General features: G+C 42.3%; 1 protein-coding gene and 1 long non-coding RNA gene across 6 annotated transcripts in view; one reads left to right on the top strand and one right to left on the bottom strand.

The window, feature by feature from the left end:
* Positions 1-986: 986 nt before the first annotated feature.
* Positions 987-24,976, bottom strand: part of TET1 (tet methylcytosine dioxygenase 1) — a 73,208-nt gene continuing 49,218 nt past the window's right edge. For all 5 annotated transcript variants that reach the window (XM_064429688.1, XM_064429687.1, XM_064429691.1 and 2 more), the window contains 5 exons: positions 24,826-24,976; positions 22,294-22,383; positions 21,738-21,875; positions 13,827-14,166; positions 987-11,392 (listed from right to left, as the gene is read on the bottom strand). In XM_064429688.1, the coding sequence (XP_064285758.1) occupies positions 10,251-11,392; positions 13,827-14,166; positions 21,738-21,875; positions 22,294-22,383; positions 24,826-24,976 (1,861 nt within the window). In that variant the 3' untranslated portion in view covers positions 987-10,250. The remainder of the gene's footprint in view (positions 11,393-13,826; positions 14,167-21,737; positions 21,876-22,293; positions 22,384-24,825) is intronic.
* On the top strand, positions 8,617-24,831 carry LOC135306159 (uncharacterized). Its single transcript, XR_010366993.1, has 3 exons — positions 8,617-8,751; positions 11,369-11,415; positions 17,644-24,831. It is a non-coding gene; the product is annotated as an uncharacterized LOC135306159 (long non-coding RNA).

Genomic DNA, 24,976 nt, shown 5'->3' with positions numbered 1-24,976 from the left:
TGGGAACCTTTCTCACGGGTAGCCCTTCCTCAGGAATGATGCTCCTGGGGCTGGCCCAAGGCTTGAAGTGCCTTTCAAAATCCGTGTGCTTCCTTAGGACCCCTGTGCTGGGGGTTCCTGACTCTCTCCTGAACCCTGGAATGTGACACTGTGAACTGCAGTTCAGAGAGGGCTGGGGCAGCCTGGGACATCTGCTCAGACCCCGGTGGTGATCATCCTCCAGGAGGGCAGCTCACACAGGAGGGTCAAGGCTTCCCTGCTGGATGATCACACCCATCCCCCAGGAACTGGATGTACCACATCACACAATGTAGTTCCTTTCCAGGGCATTAGTGAGCCAGAGGGTACCAGCATTTTTCTGCTCTCTAGGAGACTCCAGTTACCTGGAAGATGATTTTTGCTTATTATTTCGCTGCTGCACATACTGGAGAAGGAAAAGAAGCAAGTATGAGCAGAACTGTAATTCTTCCTTTTGTTCAAATCTGAACAACAGGGATTCTGTTTAGCATTGTTGTGCACTACAATGTCATGAAGCAGGCTAGTGCTGAGGTCTGCTTTGAGGAAAAAGCCCCAACCACACCCTCTGATGTACAGCAAATAAAACGTGGTAGAAGTATTTCCAGTGGCTGTAGTTAAATGCCACAGTAAGTGATTCCCATAAGCTTGCTCTGCCAGACAGGCAGCAAAAAGAGGCCCTGTACAGATGTGTTCACAAACTGTTTTGTCCTTTTTAGTCAGAAAATGAAGTTCAGATTTTCTGGCTGCTTCTCTTGCTTCTCTTGACCTGGGCACAGGTCAGTCCAGCCTGAAGCAGAGGCAGACTGAGCACAGGGACTGGTTTTATGCCTGTCCCTTCCCAGTGCAGAACCTGCTGACCCTTTGGGTGAAGCCCCTGCACAGGTCCTATTGATAATTAACAAATACAATTCTACACATGATAGTGGTAATTATTGCTAAGAGCAGGAAAGAAAAATTAGACGACTAAGTGCAAAATAGAAGTATAAAATTTATTTAAAACCACCCACAAAGTTCTGTGTAATCAGGAATGATACAATTTGTAATAGTCTTTTTAAAAACTCATGACAAGATTTAAAATATATTTTCAATTACAGTATTCATTTAGCCTTATTCAGTTAGGACAATAAAAAAAAAGAAAGTTTACGTTCTAAACAGATGAGACACACAAGAAAATAGAACAGAACAGACAATTTCCACAACGACAATTTTTACATGTATGTTTCAATACTAGTATCAACATTTCAATGCATCTTGCTACATAAACATGAAATCATGTACAACAACTGCTTGCACCAAAAAACATAGCTTAATTAGATCTTTCAAGTAACATGCAGTCACAACTCACAAGTCTTCAAGTACTGCTGGTAAGGGTTCCCTTGTCTGCAAAGAAGATTTTAAGGTTCAGTTTCTCAGCTAGCCTAACTCTGCCCAGCTCCACCAGCCTCAGGGAGCTACGCTCAGTTACACCAGGAAAGAATCAGGCCCCAAATGGTTTTTGAGAAAAGAAGTAATTTTTACACTTTCTCCTGTAAATACTGTGACATAATGAAGTGCTTTTTCTTTCTGATTTTTTTCTCCCTGTACATCATCTTTTGCTTAAAAATGTTAGTTTTATGTTCCAGATTTCATTACAGTACATTGGTAACTGGGAATAAAACCTCAAACTCAAAGCTGAAAAATAAATATCAAATGCATCCCAAGGAAAGAAAGAAAGATCGAAAAGAAGAAAGAGAGAAGGAAAAAAACCCATTACTTTTTTTTCTTTTGCTTTGGCATATTGTTAATCTGTTATCTTCCCAAAGCAGGAAGGAATTCATTAGCCACTGCATGTCAGTCCAGCATGTCCTTACAGATTTATGTTCTTTCTTAATGACAGCAAATTCTGATCAGTACTTGTGACCTGGCATGAAATTGCCACATTATGAAGAGATGCCTCTTCCAAACTGAGCAAATAATCATAGAATAATTCACTGGTAAAGACTGAAATGGATGAATGTTTGCATTGGGTAGAACTGCCTTTCTTTTAGCAGTACTAAATGGGATATCCCATTTGTTCTTCTTGACTACAACTATTTTTTCATTTAGAGGACAAGAGCTTCATAAGTTCAGCTGCTGCCTTTTGAGCTGCATGGATTAGACAGGCATTCACAAAGCTGGTACAAAATCTGTTCTCATTAGGCTCTGCAGTACCACTGCAGTGTAAAAATTTAAGAAGGAAAGTACATTTCCTTTTCCTCAAACTTTTTTTGAATGAGAAGTTTGCACTGCATAACTGCAATGCAGCGGGGCTGTTGTTTCCAATTACAATTACATAGAACTTGCATGGGCAGCAAGGGGAGCTCTGCAGGACTCAGGCATGCAGAGCAATGCCAGGGTTCTCCCTGGCAAGTAGCACCACAGTCAGGGAAGGCAGAAGGTGTTGGCTTTAACTCTGTCCCCAAACTCACCAGAGTGTGACAGCAGCACACAACACTGCACACTCTGCTGGGTGTGAAGTCAGGACTGAAGGGAGTTCAGTAGATTGTCACAACCCCAGTTTATATCATCAAGTAAAAGGGATCCAAGTTATGATAAAGGGCAGCAAGTATTTTAAGAAGAACTACCATAAAAATAGCAATTTTGATAATTTTGTGAGACTTCTGGGCTGGCCATTACCTAGAGGTACAAATCTTTTACCACATTGTCTTTGTAGACGGTTTTGGGCAAAGGACAGCAAATACAAGCAAATATTTAAAACCTGGTAAAACCCAAGCAGGTCTCTTTTCAACCTGTATTTCTAAACGAAGAACATTCTGGATGTTACTGGCCAGTATGTGCACAGTAAGGATACCATGACATGGATTTCAGATGATTGTACAAATCAGTCATTTGATAACTGCTTTTATTTATACTACTGACCTTTTATATTCTGATCAGTGTGATGGGATACTCCAAAGGATGTAAGCTGAAGTGACATCCATTCAAGGCCCCTTTATCCTCCCAATGCCATGCAAAGGGCAGTAGTATAAATGAGAATCAGGGCCTCCATTCTTACTTTAAGACAACTCTCAAACCCTAGACCCTTTTTCCATTACAATATAATAAAAATACAGATATACATGTAAAATATTGATCAGGTCACAAAACTTTCCACGACAGCATTAAAACGTTCTGTGACAACAACTGCACTACTGAACATCAAAGCTAGCAGATCCCTGGCTCCAGTGCAACTTCTTTGGAACACAGTCCATCTGCTCCAGCTGGTAACTCTGCAGTTTGAGTGCCAAACCTGTCCTCCCTACAGATGCAGTTCTGAGTCACCTGCGCTCTGTGTCTTTGTGAGGAATGTCTGTAAGGTGTGCAAAGGGTTGACAAAAGCACCACTGGGCAGTCACACCAGAGCAAGACACCTTCAGGTACTTAGCACCCAGTCCTGCATTCACTGCAAGGATGCTGCTGGAAGATTCTGGCATTTGAATAGAAGTCTGTGTGGAAAAATGCCATATATAATGGCCCAGCAGAAGAAAGGAAAAGACACTGTCTGCAGGAATTAAGGATACAGCACCAAGAAGCATTTTGTATCTTTTAAAGCTGAGGCTTAGCAGTACATGGTTGAACACCATGAGCAATTGTTGGGATGGTGAACTGGGAAGCTGGATTGGAAAAAATCTTCAAGTCTTAATTCTCAGAAAGACAAAGAAACAGCAATGCTGACACCTCAATACCCTTTAATAAAAGGCAGTAACCACCTTAATTATTTTCTTCTCAAACTCCTTCAATTAAATTTTTTTGCTACAGAGGAAGAACATCTTTTTTCCAAGCAGTCCTATGTTTTTTCAGGCATTTAACATATATAATACTTGGATATCTCACAAAGACTGATCTAAGATTTAAAGAAGATGTAAAGAAACACTGCTGCTCTTGCAATCACCAGGGGCTGCAGCAGCTGTCTGATGTCAGGAATGGAGCAGAGCTGTTAAAAGTGACTCAAAAGACAAGAGGACACAGAGATGCAACCCACATGAAAAAATCCTGTACTCTGAGAAGGGAATGACTTTTCCTTCTCAGGGGATGATGGTCTTCTAGTCTTGCAAAGTCTCTTTTGTTTGGCTACTTGCAGATACAAGAATAGATTGTAACAATTATATTAAAAAATCTGAAAATTAACTGGAAAACTGATTATTTGATTTAAAAAAAGAGAAGAAAACAGTGATTGTGACAGATTATGAATTGTCCCTCTCTACTCCCCAAAGAACTGGACTTTAAAAAAATCCAACCTGTAATATTCTAGGCTCTGTATGAGAAAACGTGAAGTAAAAAGCCTAGAACTGTAACATACAGAATATAAGATCAAGGAATCAAACTCGTTTGGGTTGGAACCTCAAAGCTCACCTCTTTCCACCCCCCTCCCACTAGAAGCCCTGTCCCACCTGGCCAGGGACACCTCCAGGGAGGGGGCACATCCACAAGCTCTGTGGGCAGCCTGTTGCAGGGACTGGAATAAATGGATTTTGGGAGAGTTCCCAGGAGAACAGCCCCCTGTGACACTGCTGAGATGGAGATGGCTGCTGTCACACCAGTGTGCAGGGGGCTCACGGGCAGGCTGGCAGCATCAGTGCTGCTCATGCCCAGTGCCAAAGCAGATCTGCAAAGGGAAAATCTCTTGGGGCAGTTACAGGCACTGAAAGCATCCAGCAGCAGGGGGCAAAGTGACCCAGCACTAACTGACCACAGCTGATGATTCGGAAGGACCACGGAGAAAGGTGGCCAGAGCTTCCAGAGTAAAAGAGATCCCTACTAACCAACACTGGCCATATCAAGTGTTTGTCAGGGAGACAACACAACATCACACAGAACCAAGTCTTCATGATTTAGTCAAGTATGTGACAGTATTAAAAAGTTTTGCCTGTTCTCTAAAAGAACGAAAAAGGTTTTAACAGGGAAGTAATCAATGCAGCATATATTCAACCACTCCTTAGGGGAAGTGATCCATATGCATCCTGGTGCCTGATCAGGTTCTACTATTAGAAATCCTTGCTCTTTCAGGAAACCTCGAATGTAAAACTCCTTCCTTGATGTAATGATGTAATTATAATTTAGTAGCAACTTGTGAAGACTGACTAAACATCAGGTAATCCCAGAAGAGACTGAAACCACTTCCTGAATTGTTAACAGTAAGTAGCCACATCCTCTAGACTTTTGACACTGGTCACTGTTTTAGATTCAAGGAGAATGTAAGTGTGTCCCAGACTAAACAAAACAAGCTACTGAATTTAAAGTCAGATGGACCAAAAGACGTGTTAGCATAAAGAAGTACCATGGCAACTACACGTACACACAAGGTTGACTCAAAAACAACTGTACCTTCACAACTTTGCCTGTGATTTACTTATGCTGTGCAGAGAATCACTAAGGCTGGAAAGGACCTTAAGGACCATGGAGTCCAACCAGCATCCCATCACCTTCTGTGTCCTCCATGCGTGGTGGCAAAGGGCAGCAGCTGGCCATGGCAGCAGTGCTTGCTGCCTTGTGTCTGTGTGTACTGACAACGGGGGCCAACTCTCTCCTTTGCTACTTTTCAAAACCAGATGATGCAGGCAGAGACCAAAGGAGAGATTTCTGCCTGTGGAGGAACTGTGAAAGAGGTGAATTTGTACACAATACCCACAATGAAACGTGTCACTGGTTAGAGCAGTGCTGTGACACAGACATTGCAGTGCAGTACCGTGGTGTCACAAAAAGCAGTGGAAAGACATTCCCTCCACACTTCCTCCTGCAAGTCAGATCAAGACCTGATAAAGCAGGAATTCCCAAAAGTGACTGGACTGCTCCTCATCTCTAATTGCTACTGAAGAGCAGATCATCACAGCTCACAGCGTGGCAGACAGCTTTCACACAGGGAATCAAACACAATTTTATGGAGCAGACTTCACAAAGACCCTAACCTGAATTTCAGTGACCACAATAAGCCAGAAAGAGTTTGCCCCACACTGCCTGAACGTGACTGGTGTTACCATACACAAAGCATGGAAGTGGCCATGCAATTGAGTTTTCTGTATCTGAGAGCACAGCTGTTTCCTTCTGATAGCCTAGAAATGACAGGATTCCTATGGAAAAGAAACCACCAGATATATAAATAGATTACAAAGCTGATGACTGCTTGATAAATTGAGTGAATTTCAACATTAGAGAAGCTACATGGGAAGTGAAAGAGCAAGATTGACCTCTGAATTGGCACACATGTTGGTCAACTGTTGTCCATATCCATCCAATTAAATATGGAAATTGCAGGAAAACCTCATGAATGAGCCCTTTGGAGTCAGCAGGGCTGCAGCAGTGTGAACAGGACCCAAATTTAATGCACCATATTTAGTTAATGCTGCAATGAAATGAAAAAGGTCTTTAAAAAACCCCATATGGCTGTATGCTAGAAAGAATCTTAAGTACTAGAAAGTTGTCATTTACCCATGCTTAACATAAAATGTTGCTCAAGATACAACAGTTATTTCCTGTTCCACATCTAGAGGAGCACTGTCATAGGTAACAACACAAGGACTTTCACCAGCAGTTAAGATTCTTAGAAACTCCTTAAAAAAATCTGAATATAACTGTTACAGATTGGAAGCTGCAAGTATTTCTAAGTACTTACAAGGTTTCCTGCATCTTGTGACTAAAGTATTTATAGAAATATTTCTATTTCCTGCAATACACTAGCATGTGAAAAATCAGTAAATTCACTGTTTAATTGGAGACAACTGCAGTGACTCCCCAGGAGTCAAGCAGAGCTGGTCCTGCAACAAGCCCTGCTCCTCCCCTCCAGTGGAGGTGGAGTTGTGGTACTGGACCCAGGGGACAAAGGGATGACACAGAGTTCTTCTGGGAAGTCACAGGTGTTCTGTGCTGGATCATGACAGTTTTTCCTGGCATACTGTAAAAACTGATCCAAAGACAAGCACACCCCACTGGCAGCCCACACCCGAATCCATGAGCAGGTTTTTCACCCAGAACATTGTGCCAGCTGAGGAAACCAAATAAAACATGCAGGTTTGACCAAGCCAACTACCTCGATTTTTGATCCAGCTCCTGGTCTGGCTATCCAAGAAGGACTTGGGTTAAAACCTAAGAGCAAATTACAAGTGGTTGTGTGGGCTGCAAAGGAAAGAACAGACCCACAGAATTGAAGATTTTAAGACATAAACACTGTGATAAAATGATAACCTTACTGAAAACAATGCAATTTGTGTACAAGATTGATAAATATCCTGAAGTGTTACAAGAAATAGCACAGAGCTGTAAAAGCAGTAAATAGCTGCATTTTCTATACTGCAGTACAGCAACAGAAAGGATCAGCTTCTCAAATCACAGCCCACTACACGTCCAGCAGGAAGTGGAAGTGGCCAACCTGCTGCTAGGACATGCTGAAAAAGCAGTTTAGCTGAAAGCCAGCCAAGGCAAGAGCACCGTGGGTGATGTGTTATAGTGTAGATGATATACTTCTGTCACGTAAGTAATATTAATGAAGTAGTAACTGTGAGTTTAGCACCTATCAGTTAATAGCGTTAATCATGTTAAGATACACATTTCTTTGTCAGAAAAGGTAGACCTGGGCTACCTGTTTGCAGGAATCCTTTTAGATCCACCTTTCAGTGCCTCACTTCTTAGAGGGAAGCTGCTGGTTTTTCAATGGAACATTTTTATCTGAAGTTTCCAGTAAGTTAAATGTGGGCATTTGTAGGAGAAGATTCAAGTAAAAATGAACCACTTTAATGGTATGAACATTTTAAAAGGTAGAGAGGGCTCTGTAGCTTACCAACTTTGTGTAGAAAATTTGTCACGTGAGAGTGCTAAATTACAGCATCACAGAAACTGAAGCTGTCAGGGCTATCAGTGAAACCAATAAATGAATCTCTACGTGGTGGGACAAGTACATGACTGAACAGCTATGGAATGTACAGTACTACTGACTGTATGGACAGCTGCAATTCCTACTAACCTCCGGCTCACCAGAAATATCCAAGTTTTAAAATGGAAATCTAAGGCACACAAAATACCATAACGATTTGATGTATACTGTATATTACATAGTTAATAAGCATAAAACTGCTGGTACAAAACAATGGCATAATATTGGTTCTGTTTCATCATTATTTACAATCCCTTCATATCCTCTATTTGAACTAATAGCTTTGAACTAAAATTTGCAGCATACCCGGTTTTTAACAGGTTTTACTTGAAATAGGTAAGATACAAAGAACTGGTTCAATTCCTCCATCCTCTGCCATAATAGCTTTGTCAATTTGAACAGGAATCTGCAGAACTGAAGCCAGGATCATTCCATAGTGATTGCTACTTCAGACCTGGCTCCAGAAGAGTCTCCTGGACCTAGAGCCGCACCAAAGGATTTGTAGCACCAAGGTCCCGACTGGCTCTGTGTGTTCCAAACACCACTGATGTGCTTCTCACACCAAACTGGAAATGGAGTTCTTGCACTTCAGCTCCTCAAGGAAAAAGCACCTTGTCTTTAAGTAAAGCAGATCCAGATAGTTCATGTTCCTCTATACAGCACCACTACAGTATAATATTATCAAGTATATTATTAGTATGTTTCCACACTGGAAAAGTGACTTCATTGTGCCTACAGGTTCAGGCAGAGCAGGGGACACTTTGTCTGTGGGCCTGACCCAGCACCAGGAGTCCTGGGCTCAGGGCTCCTCCTGCCTCCAGCCACTCGCATGGAAGAAGCTGCAGGATGAGGTCAGTCCTTAGCTAACCTTGTCATTTGGTAATTGGTTTAAATAAATAAGTTTAAACAAGAAATACATAGGAGAGGAGAATCAGAAAGAAGAGTGGGATGCTACAGTATTTAAAAGCAATGGAGTGTCTGTTTTTCCTCTGGTTTAGCAAATACTCGTTTTGTGATATGTCACTTTCTAAGAGAAATAAAGAACATAAATTTCAAGGAAGGATACAGCCTTTTCCATGTCAAATGTATAAATTGCTTGAAAAATTTACAAAACATCTTTGTAAAAAAAATGAACTCAGAAAGTTGGTGAATATAACAGATAGGTTATTCTTAACAAAAAGTTTGCTGCTAAATATTAGAAATTTGATAGTTTTCCAACACTTCCTTTGTGTTTTTCCCTAATTATTTTTTTCTATCAGAACAGAATAAGGCAACTCTAGGGGGTAACTTTTTATCCCAAAACAATCCTACCCCTGAGGCATTAGGAACATTTGGTTGCCATGTTAACTTAGAACGCTGCAAACAAATGAGACTGATGCACTTATTGCTCAAAGAAACCATAACAAATGCTGCCTTTAAAAAAACCAGATAATATTCATAACTCCCAACACGTATTGACCAGACACCTCCTCTTTCATGCTTGTACACTCTCTTGAAAAAGAATAAAAAGGTTCTATAATTCATAAATGTTTGTTTATATGCAACATAAAATCTTCAGTGAAAAAGGGCAAGTTGAAAACCACCACATATGCTATCAGCACACATCCTGCACCTGTAACACCATGGAACTCTGCACAGCAAGAACAAAATCATTTCTTCTGTAGAGTATGCACAAACCTTAGACAATATGATCCTTATACTATACTATTTCAAGTTAATTTTAAAAATAGAAAGTGCTTTTAAAATATATATTTACAGCTTAGAAACAACTTCCAGCCATCATTACCAATAACTTCATTCTACCGACGAATCTAAAGAACAAAATTAGTTGGTTTTCTAAAAGATTTGTCTGTAATTTGGACTATATAGCAATGGTTGGAAGTTGTTAAAGCAATGGCACCATGAAGTAATAATTCAGCTTATTTATTTTTAACTGTTTGATGTGGTTAAGCACCAAGAGCTGTGTAGAGCTATAACTGTATAACTTGATTTAACACCATAAAATGTGAACCTGTTAAAATAGCTATAAATGATTTTTGTAGTAAACAGACGATTTAAAGCACCAAAATATAAATTCCTAAAGGTAATAAACTGAATGATTCAATCAAGGTTAATAACCTAAACAAAATCTTTCTTTAGAATGTATTAAAACTATACAACTTTTTTTTTTTTTGCTTAAAATGTGCTTGAGCACCACCAAATGTTAAAGTCACAGTTTAAGAAGAAATCCCCCCCCTTTTTTTTGTTTTTACCTCAGCCTTAAAATGGTTGAGATGAGCAAATAGTAAACGACACGAGACTTGTTCTCTAACAGCACCTGAAAGAAAGAGCTGTGACCGCCCCGGGACGCCTACGCCCAGTGGTTGTAGGGCCCCGCCACTCGTGTCAGGGCGTATGAAGAGACTGTGATCACGTTGTCCTTGGTGACTGTTAATGCTCTGCGGGATGGAATTTGGTTGAACTCGTTGTCTTCATAAAAAATATCTCTGTTTTCACCTGGTTGCTTTGCTTTTCTGTTGCTAGAGTTCAGTTCAGGGTTCTCCGTTCCTAATCGTTCTGCCTCTTTTTCTTTTTCTCTCGCCCTCTCAGCCATCTTTGCTTCCCACATGGCTAAACCATGTTTTGGCTCATTTAAATTTTTGTGTTGGTAAAAAACTAAAGAAATTCTTGTGGGATGATTGCGGTTGGGTTTTTTAATTGGTGTGGTAGCGTGGAGTTCACGTCGTGCACATTCGATTAAGATAGAACCATGAGAAGGTGCCACAGCGACCCCACCAATGTCATCATCCAAAAAATTGTGCTCGCTGTCTGACCACAATTCCTCAGCCTTTTCTTCAGAATCAGCTGGCTGTCCCAGTGCACTGCTTTGCTTTACATCAGCACAGTCAAAGTCACAGCTCTGTCCTCCATGGGAGCTGCCCTTTTCCACCGGGCACCCCTGGGAGCAGTCGGCTGCAGTTCCGATGGCATCCTTTGCCAAAGAGCTCGGCGGGACCGACGAGTCACAGGAGCTGATCATCTCTGAGGAGGCAGAAGTGTCCAGCTGAAGCTGACAATTCTGTTTGTCTGGCTGCTGTTCAAGTATAGGGGGCAGGGGCTCTTTGTGGGCTGGGGGGCCGGGAGCAGTGACCTCAGGAAGAACGGGGGGCACGCCGTTCACCTTCTCGTTCAGCAGAATTCCAGTATAATCTTTGACTGACACATCAAAGCTCTTGCAGTTAACATAAGGTGTCACGTGAGGTTGCTTGTTACTGCACTCAAAATACCCGTAGGGAACTGAAAAATCTTGTTGAATATTAGTCACTGCAGTTAGGCCAGACTTATGTGCGAGAGATGGATAAGGATGTAAACCATCCACCTTGAAGGGGGAGGAAGCCGTGTACTGCTTCAATAAAGAGCAATTTTTAGTAGTGTTTGAAGTATGTTTCATGGCATAAAGGTGGTTAGAAGTCTCCATTTTTATTCCAGGTTTTAAAGCATCTGATTTGTTCCCTAGAAGAAATGTACACCAAAGCGTAAGTACTTCTCAATCAACAAAATACCTCTCTTATATTTGCATACTTGCTTTCTAACATGAAAAATGGACATTGACAACAGATTTTTCAAAATGATTAGTTTTAGCTTTCTAGGCATATCTCTATGACTATACACATCTCTCTCTCTCTATATATATATCACATATATACACAAATATTTATCATATATATATAAAATAAAAATAACCTTGCTCAATTAATGCCTTAACCTTTTCCAGTCAGGCTGTTGATATATAAAATAGAAAGGTATTTCAAAAAGGATGAAGAAAAGAAACAGAAAAAATTAAATAACCACTGAATCCCAATTCATACAGCCCAGGCCTACAGAAATGCTTCCCAGCAGCTCACTGCTGACCTTCAGTTTTTATATAATTGATGAAATTCAGTCTGAAATTCAGCCTGTGAATCAGTCAAAATTCTGACCTGCCTTAACCCCACATTACGATCAAAGGAAAAAGCATGTTTATGGATCTTGTCCATCACAGCAAAAACAGTTACTGAATTACAATGATTCATGCATTCCAATACTGACTCAGAAATTGCCTTTAAAAAAAACCCAAAAACTATCTGGCAACATGCTGCAGGTAAACCCATCCTTATAAAATGGATACTGAGTCACATGATTTGGCTGTGTTGCATCTTTCCATCCAATTGCCTGTTATTTCAGATCTCTGTGAAGGCATCCTCGTTCAGTTTCTGTCAGCCCCTTAACCAATTCCTAGCCGTGGCTGTCTGATGCTGGGCTGGACTGGGAACAGGCTCCTCACGGGACCGAGTCTCATATGGGCTGTTCAGCCCAGAGTCCATGGGATAATGGGAAAGAATTCCATCGACTCTGATGGGCTTTGCACCATGCTCTGCCATGGCTTTACATGTGCTCTGCTGGCAGGCTGGCACCCCACAGACAGCTCTTGCTTACTCTCATAGAACACTGTCAGTGTTTCTTCTTTATTCCATAAATACACAGCATGGCTACTTGTTTTAAACAGTTTAGAAGCATTACTCTTTCTTTTACTCTGTCCCCTAGTAATTTATAAATCAGTGATGAATTAAAAATATTCCTCCCATAAGTAAAAAGCAAAAAAGTCAAAGTGAGATAATGACAGGCACAACAGTTAGGATGCAGAAACTGAAAGCTGTATGGGAACATGAGGAGGCCACATCAACTCTTTAAAAACCTTTCTATGAAATAAACCACGAAGTGTTTAATGACTTTAACAGCCCCCACCCCAGGGCAAGGCCTCTGCCCTAAAGATTTTAAACCCAGCATTTGAGAATTGCATTCTCCATCACCTCAGGAGAGAGATGTGTTCTGTGAAAAAAAGTTTTAACAGCTCTTGGCACTCAATTATGGAAGTGCAGCAAATGCGTTTTGTTTTTTAAACGTTATCCCCCCAAAAGGCACATACTCTTTGAAACACATCTACCTGTTATTCCTCCCCTTAAAAATGCTACATAGGTCTGGATGTCTCCTATGAAATGACATTCGAAATTACAGCAGATGGGCTAGTTTTCCTCTCTTCTTCCAAACAGGCTGTGCTTTAATTGTATTTATTTTTCACCCGCTAAGCAGAGAATTTAAGTCCGTGGCTTCTTCCACCTCTCCCTTCTTTTCTGCATCTCATGACTGGCCAGTCCCTGGAGGCCTGACCCACGCTGTGCCACTGGGCACGGCAGCGCAGCCCTGCAGAGCCCGGCCTGGCACAGCCTGGCCCAGCCCAGCCCGGCCTGGCACAGCCTGGCCCAGCACAGCCTGGCCTGGCACAGCCCATGCCAGCCTAGCACAGCCCAGCCTAGCCCAGCACAGCCCGGCCTGGTCCTCCACAGCCCAGTCCAGCCCATGGGGCTCATGGCACAGGACCCACCACGGCCCCCCTGGCACCTGCTGCTGGCAGGCTGCACTGCTCTGCAAGGGACAATCTGCCCTGCCATTCCATAAAACCCGGGGCATGTTACACTTCTCTTGCTGTGAGCAGCGTTTCTGCCACTGACAGGGAAGTACCTCAGCTCAGCATCTGAGAAAGCCATCATCTGCCATAGGAAGTGGAGAGCACAGTTCTTGTACTTCAAAGTGACACAAATTCAAGTTGCTTATTTAGGTCAACATTCCAACAACATTCTTTCAAGGTGGTCAAACTGCCATTATTTATTACAATAAGGGAACTTGGAAATACTTCATAGGTGTTCAGAGATCACCAACAAACTATTTTTGGGTGATCACCTGAGGTTTTTTCTGCCCCAAACAACACTGGCTACAGTGACTTGTTCATTAACCCCTAAAATGCAGAATACACAAGTGGTTTGTTTTAAAGGGGCTTTTCCCTCCCATCAGATGTGTAAGAGAACACGGAATCAGAACAGACTGGTAAAATTTCCTAAATATCACTCACCTAAACATTGCAAAGTGTTGCCAAGATTTTCTGGGGCTTCCGTTTTCAGTTTTACTGGTGTTGAATACTTTTTATCTATTAATGGCTGCTTTTCAGTCGGGGTCCTCCTTGTGTCCGGTTTCTTTTTCTTGGTAGCTCGGAGAGGCTCGGCCAACATCCGCACTTCTCTGGGGAACGCTGTGAGCACCTGTATGGCTCCGGCTTTGATCTTTGCTTCCAGGCCCTCCTCGGTGCCAAACTCGTCTGTCTGGGAGATCTTGTACAGAGGCAGCACATGCAGCTGCTCATCGCTCGGGATCACCCCCACTCGCCGGTTGTCCTCCTTGGTCAAGGTACACACCTGGCAGGAGCAGAAGGGGTCACACATAATCCACAGCACAAAGCACCAGTTACAAAAAGGCTCAGGCACTCATCCTGCCTTCACTGCTGACTCTGCTCTATGGCCTCAAGGCTATGGGGCTTTCTATGGGGCTTCCAAACGCAAACATCTGACAAATAATTGTTTGATCTGTGATGACACAGGAAAAACTTTATACTGTAAGATCAAGGCACATGTCTTGGACAAGAAAGTGAAATTCTCAGCTTACAGTATCCATGAATATGTGCCAGCCTTGGTAAATAATTTCAGCTGTAAATACGCTATAAAGTTCCTAGGCATTCTGATTATGTTTTTTAGTGCATAAATGTATTGTTGATGTTCAGATTAATTTTTAAGGATTACAAAACAGGAAAAATTATTTTTGCGTTACACAAGAAGTGTCTACTGGAATTTATCCTATGATTTGGAATTGGTTTTGTGTTTTGCTTTGGCTGGTAAATGAAAAAACCCCAAACCAGCACAAACAGTCACTTATACTGCTCTATAAGTTTTGCAAATCTCAGCTCGAACTCCCTCCCTCTCTCAACACTTTCTTAAATCAACACCCTGCTGTCATTAACCCACAGGACCCAGGAAATGTTCTCTTAGGCCACTGCCCTACCTCCTGTCATTCTGAACTGTGAGACCCTGGGGCTCAGAGCAGAGTGTTGATTATATCCAGTTTGATGAGCTCACAACAGAAATTACTGCAATCATTTTCTTGTTGTCATTATAAATGCTGAACATTTCCAGCACTCCCCGAGCTCCTGCTGCTACCAACACTAACCCAGCCCCTTGGGAGCAGCGCTGGCACCGGCACTGCGATCCCTGGCACCATTCCCAAGGGATGGCAGCAGCTCAGCGTGCCCGAGCACTTGCACAAACATCCACCTTCTGCAGCTTTGGCACTTCCATTCCCCAGGGACTGCTACATGGCCAGAAAGCCATACATGGATACCATGGCTTAGGGAAGCTGCTGATCCACAGGAGTTACTAACTACACACAAAGGAACAGGAGCACTATCCAAGGATGAGACGATGCTCCCTAAATGGAAGCTTATCATTCCATCATTCTGCAGGCTGAATCTGACACCTATCATAAACAGTCACTCCAATTTCCCAGTCTTGTCACCATTCCTTACATTCCAGAGGAGAAGAATGTTATTATTTAGGGAATGAAAAAAAACCAAACATTTATTTCATAGCACAGCTTTGCAAAAAGGCATCACACAATTAATTCTAAAAAAATAAAAGTACAGAACCAAAAATTAAAATCCTGAACCAAAAATGTGGTGGCTTGGGCTTTATCAATAGCTCTATGCAAAGCTTGGCAGTTGCAGAGCAGCAAAAGGAGGAGATCTGAGGGGCAGAGAGAAGGAAGAGCTTTTCAGGAGGCAGCTGGAAGGGATGCAGAGGGGGCTCCAAGGCAGTTAGCAGCTGCTTTGTAGCACTCACTGAGGTACTCACCTCCTCTGGGCAGCCTCTGCACTAGGAGGCAGATTTAGGAAAAACAACAAGTTGTTCAGTGAGCAGGGACTGGAACCTTGCTTCCTGTGGGCTCTGCCACCCCCACACCCCCAGGCCCAGCTCCCTGCTCCCACCTTGCTGGGCACCAGCCAGGCCTGGGGCCACCTCCTCTGGCACCCAGCTCTCCCCACTCAACAGTGACATCACACAGCTCACAGCAAGAGCTCAAAGATCTCCAAAGACAATTCTGCTTCTGCCAAGTTCAGTGACATCTGGCTGAAACTGGCCAGTAGATGCCACATTATTTAGGAAGGGTGAGAGAGGGCTGGACACACAGAGAGCATGATTATATATGAGTGATGTTTTTAGAAAGCCCGGTGTACTCTTCTATTCTAGACCATGAACAAAAGCAGTAATAAAATTAAGTGCAGAGGGACCTGGCTCCCACTTGTTTTCATCAGAAAACGGGCAGTGGTCTTTTAGAATACCATGTCCAGCCTGTGTCTGGCCCATGCACTAGTCTGAAAGAAATGTTGAAGACTGAATCCATAATATTTATTGTTTTGAAAATTGAGACCCTCATCCAATTTACAGTTTCCATTTCCATTCAAAAGCCAACACCCTGTGGAAGAAGAAAGGTGAAGAACTGTTTTGAGGAACTGAACAAGATGAGGGCTGTATTATATTGACAAAACTATGATGAAAGTTGAACTATCAACTCCAGCACACCCTGTATATTAAATACTGACTTCAAACACACAGTAGGAAATGAATGTATAACCAAAATTGTATCCAGATCTGAAGACCAGTACATCTACAGCCTAAATACCATAACACCAATTTTAATACATATATACTTTCACAGTTAGTGTCCCCTTAACATATTTTAACATTAAAGTGAGGGTGCTAGGGCAAACAGATAACTGAAAATAATGGTATGAGAAAACCAACCATAAACTAAGGTAGTACAGATTAGCTAAAAACTTACAGCTAAAGGTTCTCTAATAGAGAAATATCTGCTTTAAAAAAGTACTCCAATATTCAAATCTGTGCAAAATATTCCATGAAGGAACTTAGGAGCCATTGCTGAGAAGTGAAAAGCAGTGTTTTCCATTGGTACTGACACTGCTGCAAACTGACCAAAATTAAACACAAACATGAGAAAGCCATCAAGTCTGTTAAAGGCCATTTACAGCATGAAGTTGCATATCCTGCTACTCTGCTTTTTCCAGAGCAGGCAGCTAAATCATCCAGGATGCTCAGAGGCCAAAGAAATGCTGGCCAAAAGGTTTGTTTAGGTTTCCAATGTGCTTGGTGATCAAACTCATTACCTATTCTGGGCTTAGTGATGTCATGGTAAAAGTTGCATGTTTATGAAACTTGATTACTATTCCCTTCATTTAAACTTAAAATGCACCAGGAACTCAGTGCAATCCCCTCCAGACATCCATCTGTAGCCACACAGCTTCCAGTGTGTTATTTGGGTCTCTTTGATCTGCCTGTGTCCTCTTGAACCTCACATGTAGAAATGACGGAGCCTTTTCCACTGTGTTGTAATAACAGATGTTTTACATTCAAGTTTCAGCGGAGCAGTCAAACAGCCTTTCCAAACCTGGGAGATGGAATCAGGTTTCCTACACACCCCTCCCTGTGCAGCTGGAGACACAGTGGGAGCCCCATGGGACTCAGGGACTGCTGCAGCCCTGCCCACCATTATGCATAAAACATCTTTGCTCTTCCTCTGCAGCCAAGACAAACCACGTTGTTCTGTTGGCCTGGTCTACCCTGAACAAGTGTGTGTAGGTCAAAACCAGAGAAGGGAGCCCCCAAACATGTCTTCCTTTTGCCCACTTCATGCCCCCAGGCTGAGCCATCAGCCAGGTGACACAGGTACAGCACAGGAGCTGCTGAGCTCACAGGTTGGCAGAGTGAACCCCTCATGTTTCTCCATTTGCACAATATAAAAACCTAACAGAAATTCTTCCTTTACAGGTCCAGGGATTCATCTTTCCTCCTGTGATAAGCTGAAGCACCAATTGAAGTAGATGGAACTGCTGCACTCCCAAAGTGAGCAGGGGATGCAGAATGTGATGTAACCATGCACAGCCATCCTGTCAGCCACTGCAGAGCCTGGAGCCCTGTGCCAGGGGTGTGATGGGCTGTGCCTGCCGAAATACTGCGAGGTATGGCAAAAGCACAGGGTTGGGGGTTTCATCTGAGCCTCTAAGAGTTTCTTGACAGACTGGTGATTGTCAGTACTTAGCTCTATGGCCAGTAATAATTACATATTGTAGGTGCCCTCAAAGCACAGATTTATCTTCCTCCCCTTCTTCCCAACGTCTGCTGCAGACTGTGTGGCACCAGGGATTAGACAGAACTGCTGCTGGTCTCTCTCCTTCCTCACCCCAGCAACTAGGGCCCCCTTGATGAGCAACACCCACATACAGCCTGCAGAACCACCAACAGCCTTTTTGTCCCAGTCACTTGTAAACCCCAAAAAGAACACTGCCAGTGCCTTAAATGGATTCCCACAGGTATGAAGAACATGACCTTTCACAGATAAAGGAACAAAAGCATTTACATTTCACAGGCTCCATCAATAACTATAAAGCTTTTATCTGTGCTGCTCATTTAGCTTCATATCCATCAGGAACATGCACCCTAACACTGCAGCTGTAACATACATCAGTGGCCCTCAGGAGATGTTAAGAGATGGCAAAAGAGTCTAAGCAAAAATCAGCGGTATATTTATTGCCTTAAAGTTCTTTAAAAACTCATTTGTAGGCAGAAATTATTTTTGCTTCTTTCAGACACACACATTAGTTTACATCTCTGTAGAATTGTCATTCTACTACAAGAGCAAGCAGGGAGTGTTTGTTTTTAGCCTTCTACCAGAAGCAGTGTAAATTCAGAGCTTGACTCTGCTAGCCAAGAACAATGTTTAGCAACTCAAATCTTCAGTGGTAATTACCATGCAATGGTAATCCCCAATTTGTGTAAGTTAAGGTCTGCTATTCTCTCTTGTATCTCCAGAGGGCATTTCCAAGACACTCCCACTGTTAACACAAACTTTACAGCATAATGAATTTTCAGAGTCACATACAAATAGTGCAGCTGGATCAAACACACATACTGAAAAAAATGCAAGAATGTTTTAAAATATATTCATTTAAGTGTAAAGTAAACTTATTCCTTATTATTAACCTCATTTAAATCCTTTGCTGAACTTATGTCTGTGCCTGGTTTAAACAATTTGAGTAGACTCTGGTTTTCTTTTTCTTTGGGTGCCCCATGCAGAATCCCTGTTGTACTTGCAGTAAAAGTGATTTACCAATGATGAGAAAACAAAAAGGTGTCACAATAACAGAGCCAGCAGCCTATGCAATTATCAACTTACAAGGCATTTACTTTAGCCTTTTTAAGCTAGAAGAACTTTAGAGTTTATAAATAATGATTTTGTGCTCCTGTAAGGGGAAAGGGAAGAAATTTTAGCAACACTTAACAAGGGCCAAGATGACAAGTACACCATGTATGGACTTCAAAATGTAAGGTGTGACAAGCAGTTTAAAAAAAAAAAAGTTAAAAACAGTCAAGTCATGGATGCTGAAGGTCTCTAGTGCAGTGCAAATTGTTCTCATTCTGTTCATAACCACATTATGAGAAAGGAATCTCTGGGAGAACTGTCACCTCAGAATTGTACTTGCACTCGGTGCATTTTACAGACAAAATACATCAACAGTTATGTAAATAACCCCTCTATCGTGATCAGTGATTTGTAAGAAATCATCACGTATTTTAAGCTAAGTCACACAGCACCTTCTGGAACTAGACAGGAAGGCAGGAGATGCTGGCATCACATGTACTAATTTCTTTTTGTGTCCTCACCACTGGATTTCCTATGGTATTACCAGACTTGGTTATAAGCCAAAGCTAACAACCCTAATTTTGATTGTCATGAAAATCTGGACTGAAGCAAGCCCAGCATGTCCTGCCACCCTGTTTGCAAAAACCAACATTTTTTGCTTTAGTCTTCCAATTCATGTGACTGTAACTGTGCACAGACAGAACAGCAAACACAGCCACAGCTCCTCACTGGGGAGGTTGCACAGAGACCAAGAGGCAACTCCCAACTCCAATTTGCCTTCATAATGTCCCAATTCAAGCAGGTAAACTCGAGTGTTGATACTTACAGCTGTTTTCTATTTACAAATAGCTCTTTGCTGCAAGTATACTAAAATAAAGAGAAATCCTCTCTAAATAAAGAGAACACAGGTATGCAGTATTTATTTGTGAGTGAGCTACCCATGAAAACCAGACTGCAAGGCAGAGTATTCTGTTGGCCATGTTCTGCAAAACTGACAGAATTTGGCAGAACTTGGTAGAAAGCGATAAGCAGACAGCGACCTTGCACAAGTTGTAATGTTCCATGCTTCTGAGACTTTGAACTACTTGCAAACACACACACACAATCCATGAAGTACCAACACCATCAAGGATCATCTGAAGCTGAAATGGTATCAGGTGCTTACAGATAAATGCAGTTGTAGAACTATTCCCCAATACATTCCACAAAAAAGGTTTAATTGTCCCTCCAGCTGCTTCTGGCCATAACTTATGATGACTTTTTTGGGATCCAGTATGGCAAAATGAGTACCAGACTCAGCTGCCATTGTGTCTCTAATTTAAGAGGTAATGGAGCAGTTAAATTATTCTTTTCAGAACATCCAAACTAAATTTCATCAAAAAGCATGTAACGTAGATTGTCTGATGAGGAGGTCTCATTTTCAAGTTTAGAATCTTTAAGGGTATCAAATTCCTGTGCTTCAGAAGCAATTTTTTAATGCATACTTCCAACACTAAGTCTATTGAGGACTGGCATTCCTGGTGGATTCCCAGAGTTGCTTCCATACTTTAAAGGAATGGACATTTGGTCCTCTTACAAGCACAAAATTAACATTAAAACAACTGTATCAGTCATTTCATTGCTGTCACATACAAATGCTCAGCGTTAACTATAGGTGCAAATGCAACACTTTATTGAATCACAGCAACACAATAATTCAGTATGCATTTAAAAAAAAAAATCTAGTGTAAGCAGAGATTTTAGATAGATTTTTTTCCAGATATAACCCTTTGATAAAAAAGTTACTCTTGTTACTGCTGTACAAGAAGTCACCCTGACTATCCAGAGCACTGTGATGCTCCAGCTGCACAAAGAATACTGCCAGTTTTATCTTTTCTGCTTTGAGTTTGTCTTTCTTCAACACTATGGCCTTAATTTCTAGAAGATCACTTAATTGCGTAATTCCCAACCAATTTTCTCACTGGCAATCCATCAAGGCATTTCATACACCAGTCTGTGGGTTTTCCTTTCACACTGAGATTTAAAGACTGTAATGGACACCTGGCTCCACCACAGTCCATAATACTTCCTGGCCTGTAACTACACTAACATGGAACCTGGTACATGCCCAGTGCAAGAAAGAGTGAATTTGGTGAGCCGGGGGGAGGTAAGTTACTAATTAATTAGTTTGCTTTAGCTTTTCCTCTGCAGAGGTCTGCACAGCTCCTTGGTTAGACAATCATTTGCCTTTAACATCAGCCCTTTCCCAGGAATAACTGATGTGTCCTCTGGCCAAGCCTCTCCAAAGGACCAGGAGTCTTTACAGAATGAAGGTATTTTGTAGGAAGGATCACTCCCAGCCCCCTTTTGATCTGTTATGCAATAAAATAAACTCTTGTCTTCTGTAGACAGTTACAAATAAGTGCAAATAAGATGGGCATCAATAAACGGCAACATGCAAATAGCAACAGTTAATTCTGAAACAACTTCAAAACCTTGATGGAAATGAACCCACAAGCAGCACTCTGGAGCCTGCAGTGACCCAGTGCAGTGACCCAGTGAGGAGGGGCTGTGCAGTGACCCAGTGCAGTGAGGAGGGGCTGTGCAGTGACACACAGAGCACAGTGAGGAGGGGCTGTGCAGTGACACAGTGAGGAGGGGCTGTGCAGGGACACACAGAGCACTGACCCAGTGAGGAGGGGCTGTGCAGGGACACAGAGCAGTGAGGAGGGGCTGTACGTACCACAGTGCTGCCGTTGTGCATGTTGTGCGTGTCCTTGTGGGCGTGGGCGCAGAAGTCGATGCACGCCGTGACGCCGGAGAAGGGTCGGCCATCCTTGCAGCCCAGCCGGCAGTCAGGGCCCATGTGCTCGTTTTCCACCTGGAAGGAGAACAAACTACAGACACTGGGCACTGAGAGCGTGGGTGTGCAACCCCACCAGCCACCAACAGCTTTGTGACAGATTCCAGGCAGCCAGGCAGACTCAGTAATTGGTGCTTTCCTATGAAACATGGAACATCTGTGGCTGGGTGCCAACGAGATAATCAGGTCAGCCACAATCAAAATGTCTTGGACAGTAAAAACCTTTTATTTACAGTATTATCTCTAATAATTTCTCACATATAAAAATATGGTGCTGCTTAAGCACCACAAGTAGCTTAAGCCCCTCAAGTAAAGAGCAGCAGTGTATGAAAACTTGCCAAATGCACCGGGATTCACCAGGGCTCCACCCAGAACATGCTCTGGGGCTGCTGCTGGGATTGCAACTGTTTATCAGAGCTGGATCTCACACACCCACCTGGTTCTGGAAAGCTTCTGGAGCAAGCTTCTTATAAACCGGAGCCACATCAGTAGCTAACGTTTGCAAATTATTTTCAAGAAGTTCCTCCTGCAGGGAAAGGCAACATTCAGTGCTGCAGTTTGCTTTAAAAGAATCTCTGCCAGTTTAGAGATGCTCAATAGGTCAGCTTCTACCTCATAATTTAGGAAACTGACTTCTGTTCTGCTGCCCTTTGCCACTAACCATAAATGCCTGCTTTTGCATGACTAAACCACCAAAGCTGTTGAACAGAAATCAGCCAAGTAACAATAGAGGATACCTGCTAGGTCAAAGCAACCCAGCACACAGGAACTGATTTCTGCATAATTTTCCATATGCAATCAAGGAGTGAGGTATGATGCACACAAAAACACAGAAGTAACATCCAGAGGAGAAAAATCATATCCCAAGCTGAGTGGGGATGGAAGCCCAGGTCTTCTGTTAGTGTTTTGCTTATGGGGCCTTAGCCTGTGCTGACACACCATGTGAGAAACTCCTCATAGCATTTATCTTCAGCTCTTAGGTCTTCTCTCATACTGCAGCAGAACTTTTAACAGGAACATTTCTTAACTATTTTGTTCTTTAGAGGGGCAAAAATCAAGACTTAATGGAAATAACTACTGGATTCAGAAATAATATTGCCTTCCTTAGGCTAATCCCTATAAACACAGAATTAGCCAGGGGGGCTTCTACAGCAGTGTCATATTTAAGCTCTTATTTGTAGAAACAATCCCTAAATCCTTATCCTAAGTTTTTACTTTTCCAGGAAAACCACCAACCAACTGAGAAAGCAGAGGGCAGTGATAGACTCCCAGATTTCTTTTCCTCCAAGGACCAAGCTTTGAGAGACAACTGCAGCTTCAGTTTCTCACAGTGCATAGTGGCAAAATGAAGCAAGCTGTTACGTTTTGTTTAAAAAAACCCACTTATCATCACACACTGTAAACACCATCATAAACACCAGGAGACTTTTCTTTTTTCAATGGGATGTTACATTACAAGATAATGCTGTATTTTTAACTTGTACTAAACCCAATTTTATCAGCTGCAAATGTCTACCACAAGGTTTTCTGAACCACACTGAAGTTAATGTATCCCTAATTATCCATCCTGCCGGGAGGATATCTACCCTAGGAACCATTCTTTCCTCAATATATTGTGGAAATATCCCTTAACCTCCTCTCATTCAGCATCAGAAACCTACAGAGAAAATGCTCCATGCACAGCATTATACAGGGGAGAACCTAAACACACAAGGAGTGGCGAAGGACACAGAAGGAATGGGATTCCTAAAATGAAAGGACACCTAATAAATACATTTTCCTATAAACTGGAAGTTTATAAAACAAATTCCCTCTTGAGACAAGCAGAGCTGGGTTTGGCTGGAGAGCCTCAGAAAGGTGCTCAGTGAGGAGGGAAGAAGGGCAGTGTGCTGTGCTGAGGCAGAAGCCCCACCCTGGCCCTAATGAGGTTTGTGAGCACCCACAGTGCCAGGGGAGACTGGGGGCTTGCACTCCTGTGCATGAGAAACACTTCAGAAACTCTTTTAGAACAACAAGTCAGGAGCTGGGAGCAATATTTACCTGCAGTGAATCAAGTGACATCTATCAAGGAAGAAGGGATGTCTCACACTATGTGTACATAGAAAGATTACTGCAGTGCAACCCCAGCAGAGAACCTGGCACTGGGTGCCCAACAGTGCCCAAAACATGTCAGCCATGCTAGGAAAGATGTGGTACTTTCACCAGGAGATCTATAGGGAAGTGGGGTGGCACACACCTACAGTCAGAACAAAAGGCACTTTGGAGCCACCCTGAGAAGTCTCTGTTCACCAGGCAGTAGTTATTTATTTATTTCTTCTTCAGGAAAATATTTTCAATGGAAAGTAACTAATGTGGCTGGATTTTTTTTTTAGAGGTTTGTTACTTCACATAATCCACCACTGTTTTCTGTGCTGCCTCACCCCTATGGCATCACTAACACCCATAAGCAGCAATTATGGTATCATTTCACTGCACTTCATTTTAGTATATTAATTCCTTCAAAATTATTTTTAAAAATCACGCTGTCCACAGAAGAAAACCAGTTTATTCTTGGTGAGAGAGGGGAGCCCAGGCTGTCAGCTGGTTCTACAGCAGTGGGAAAGCAGCAACCACAAGGTACAACATTTTCTGTGCCAAGGCAAAAGGCCTGAAACCCTGAGCTGCAAGCTTGGCCCTTAGAAAAAGGCCTTCACTCACAAAGAATTAAAATTTCACACAGAGTTACACAGTGAGCTAAACAGGCATGCAGAAAAGCATTAAGAATAATTTTATGGTATATAAACACATAGTAATTATTCCACTGAATGAAATCACAGTGTTATTTATTCTAAATACTACAGTTACAAAAACTTTGTTAGGTGTAAGTCTGTGGTAAGTTACACATACACGTGGGAGAGAGAAGGGGTGGAGAACATCTAGTTCTGAAAATCATCAGAAAAGGTATTTTGAGAAAAAAAATATATCTTACTTGTTTAGGGTCATCAGTGAGAAGCCTAAATTTCCTGGGGTTTTTGCTCCTGGCAAACTTACAGCCATTGAAATACATACTCCATGAACAGCCAAATGAGAATGATGCTCCACAAGTTTCTGGGTCAAGTCCTTGACATGCACAAGTACGA

Source organism: Passer domesticus, chromosome 8, assembly GCF_036417665.1.
Source record: "Passer domesticus isolate bPasDom1 chromosome 8, bPasDom1.hap1, whole genome shotgun sequence".
Taxonomy (NCBI): Eukaryota; Metazoa; Chordata; class Aves; order Passeriformes; family Passeridae; genus Passer; species Passer domesticus.
The sequence above is the reverse complement of the archived record's forward strand: the minus strand, read 5'-3'. Positions and strand labels throughout refer to the sequence as shown.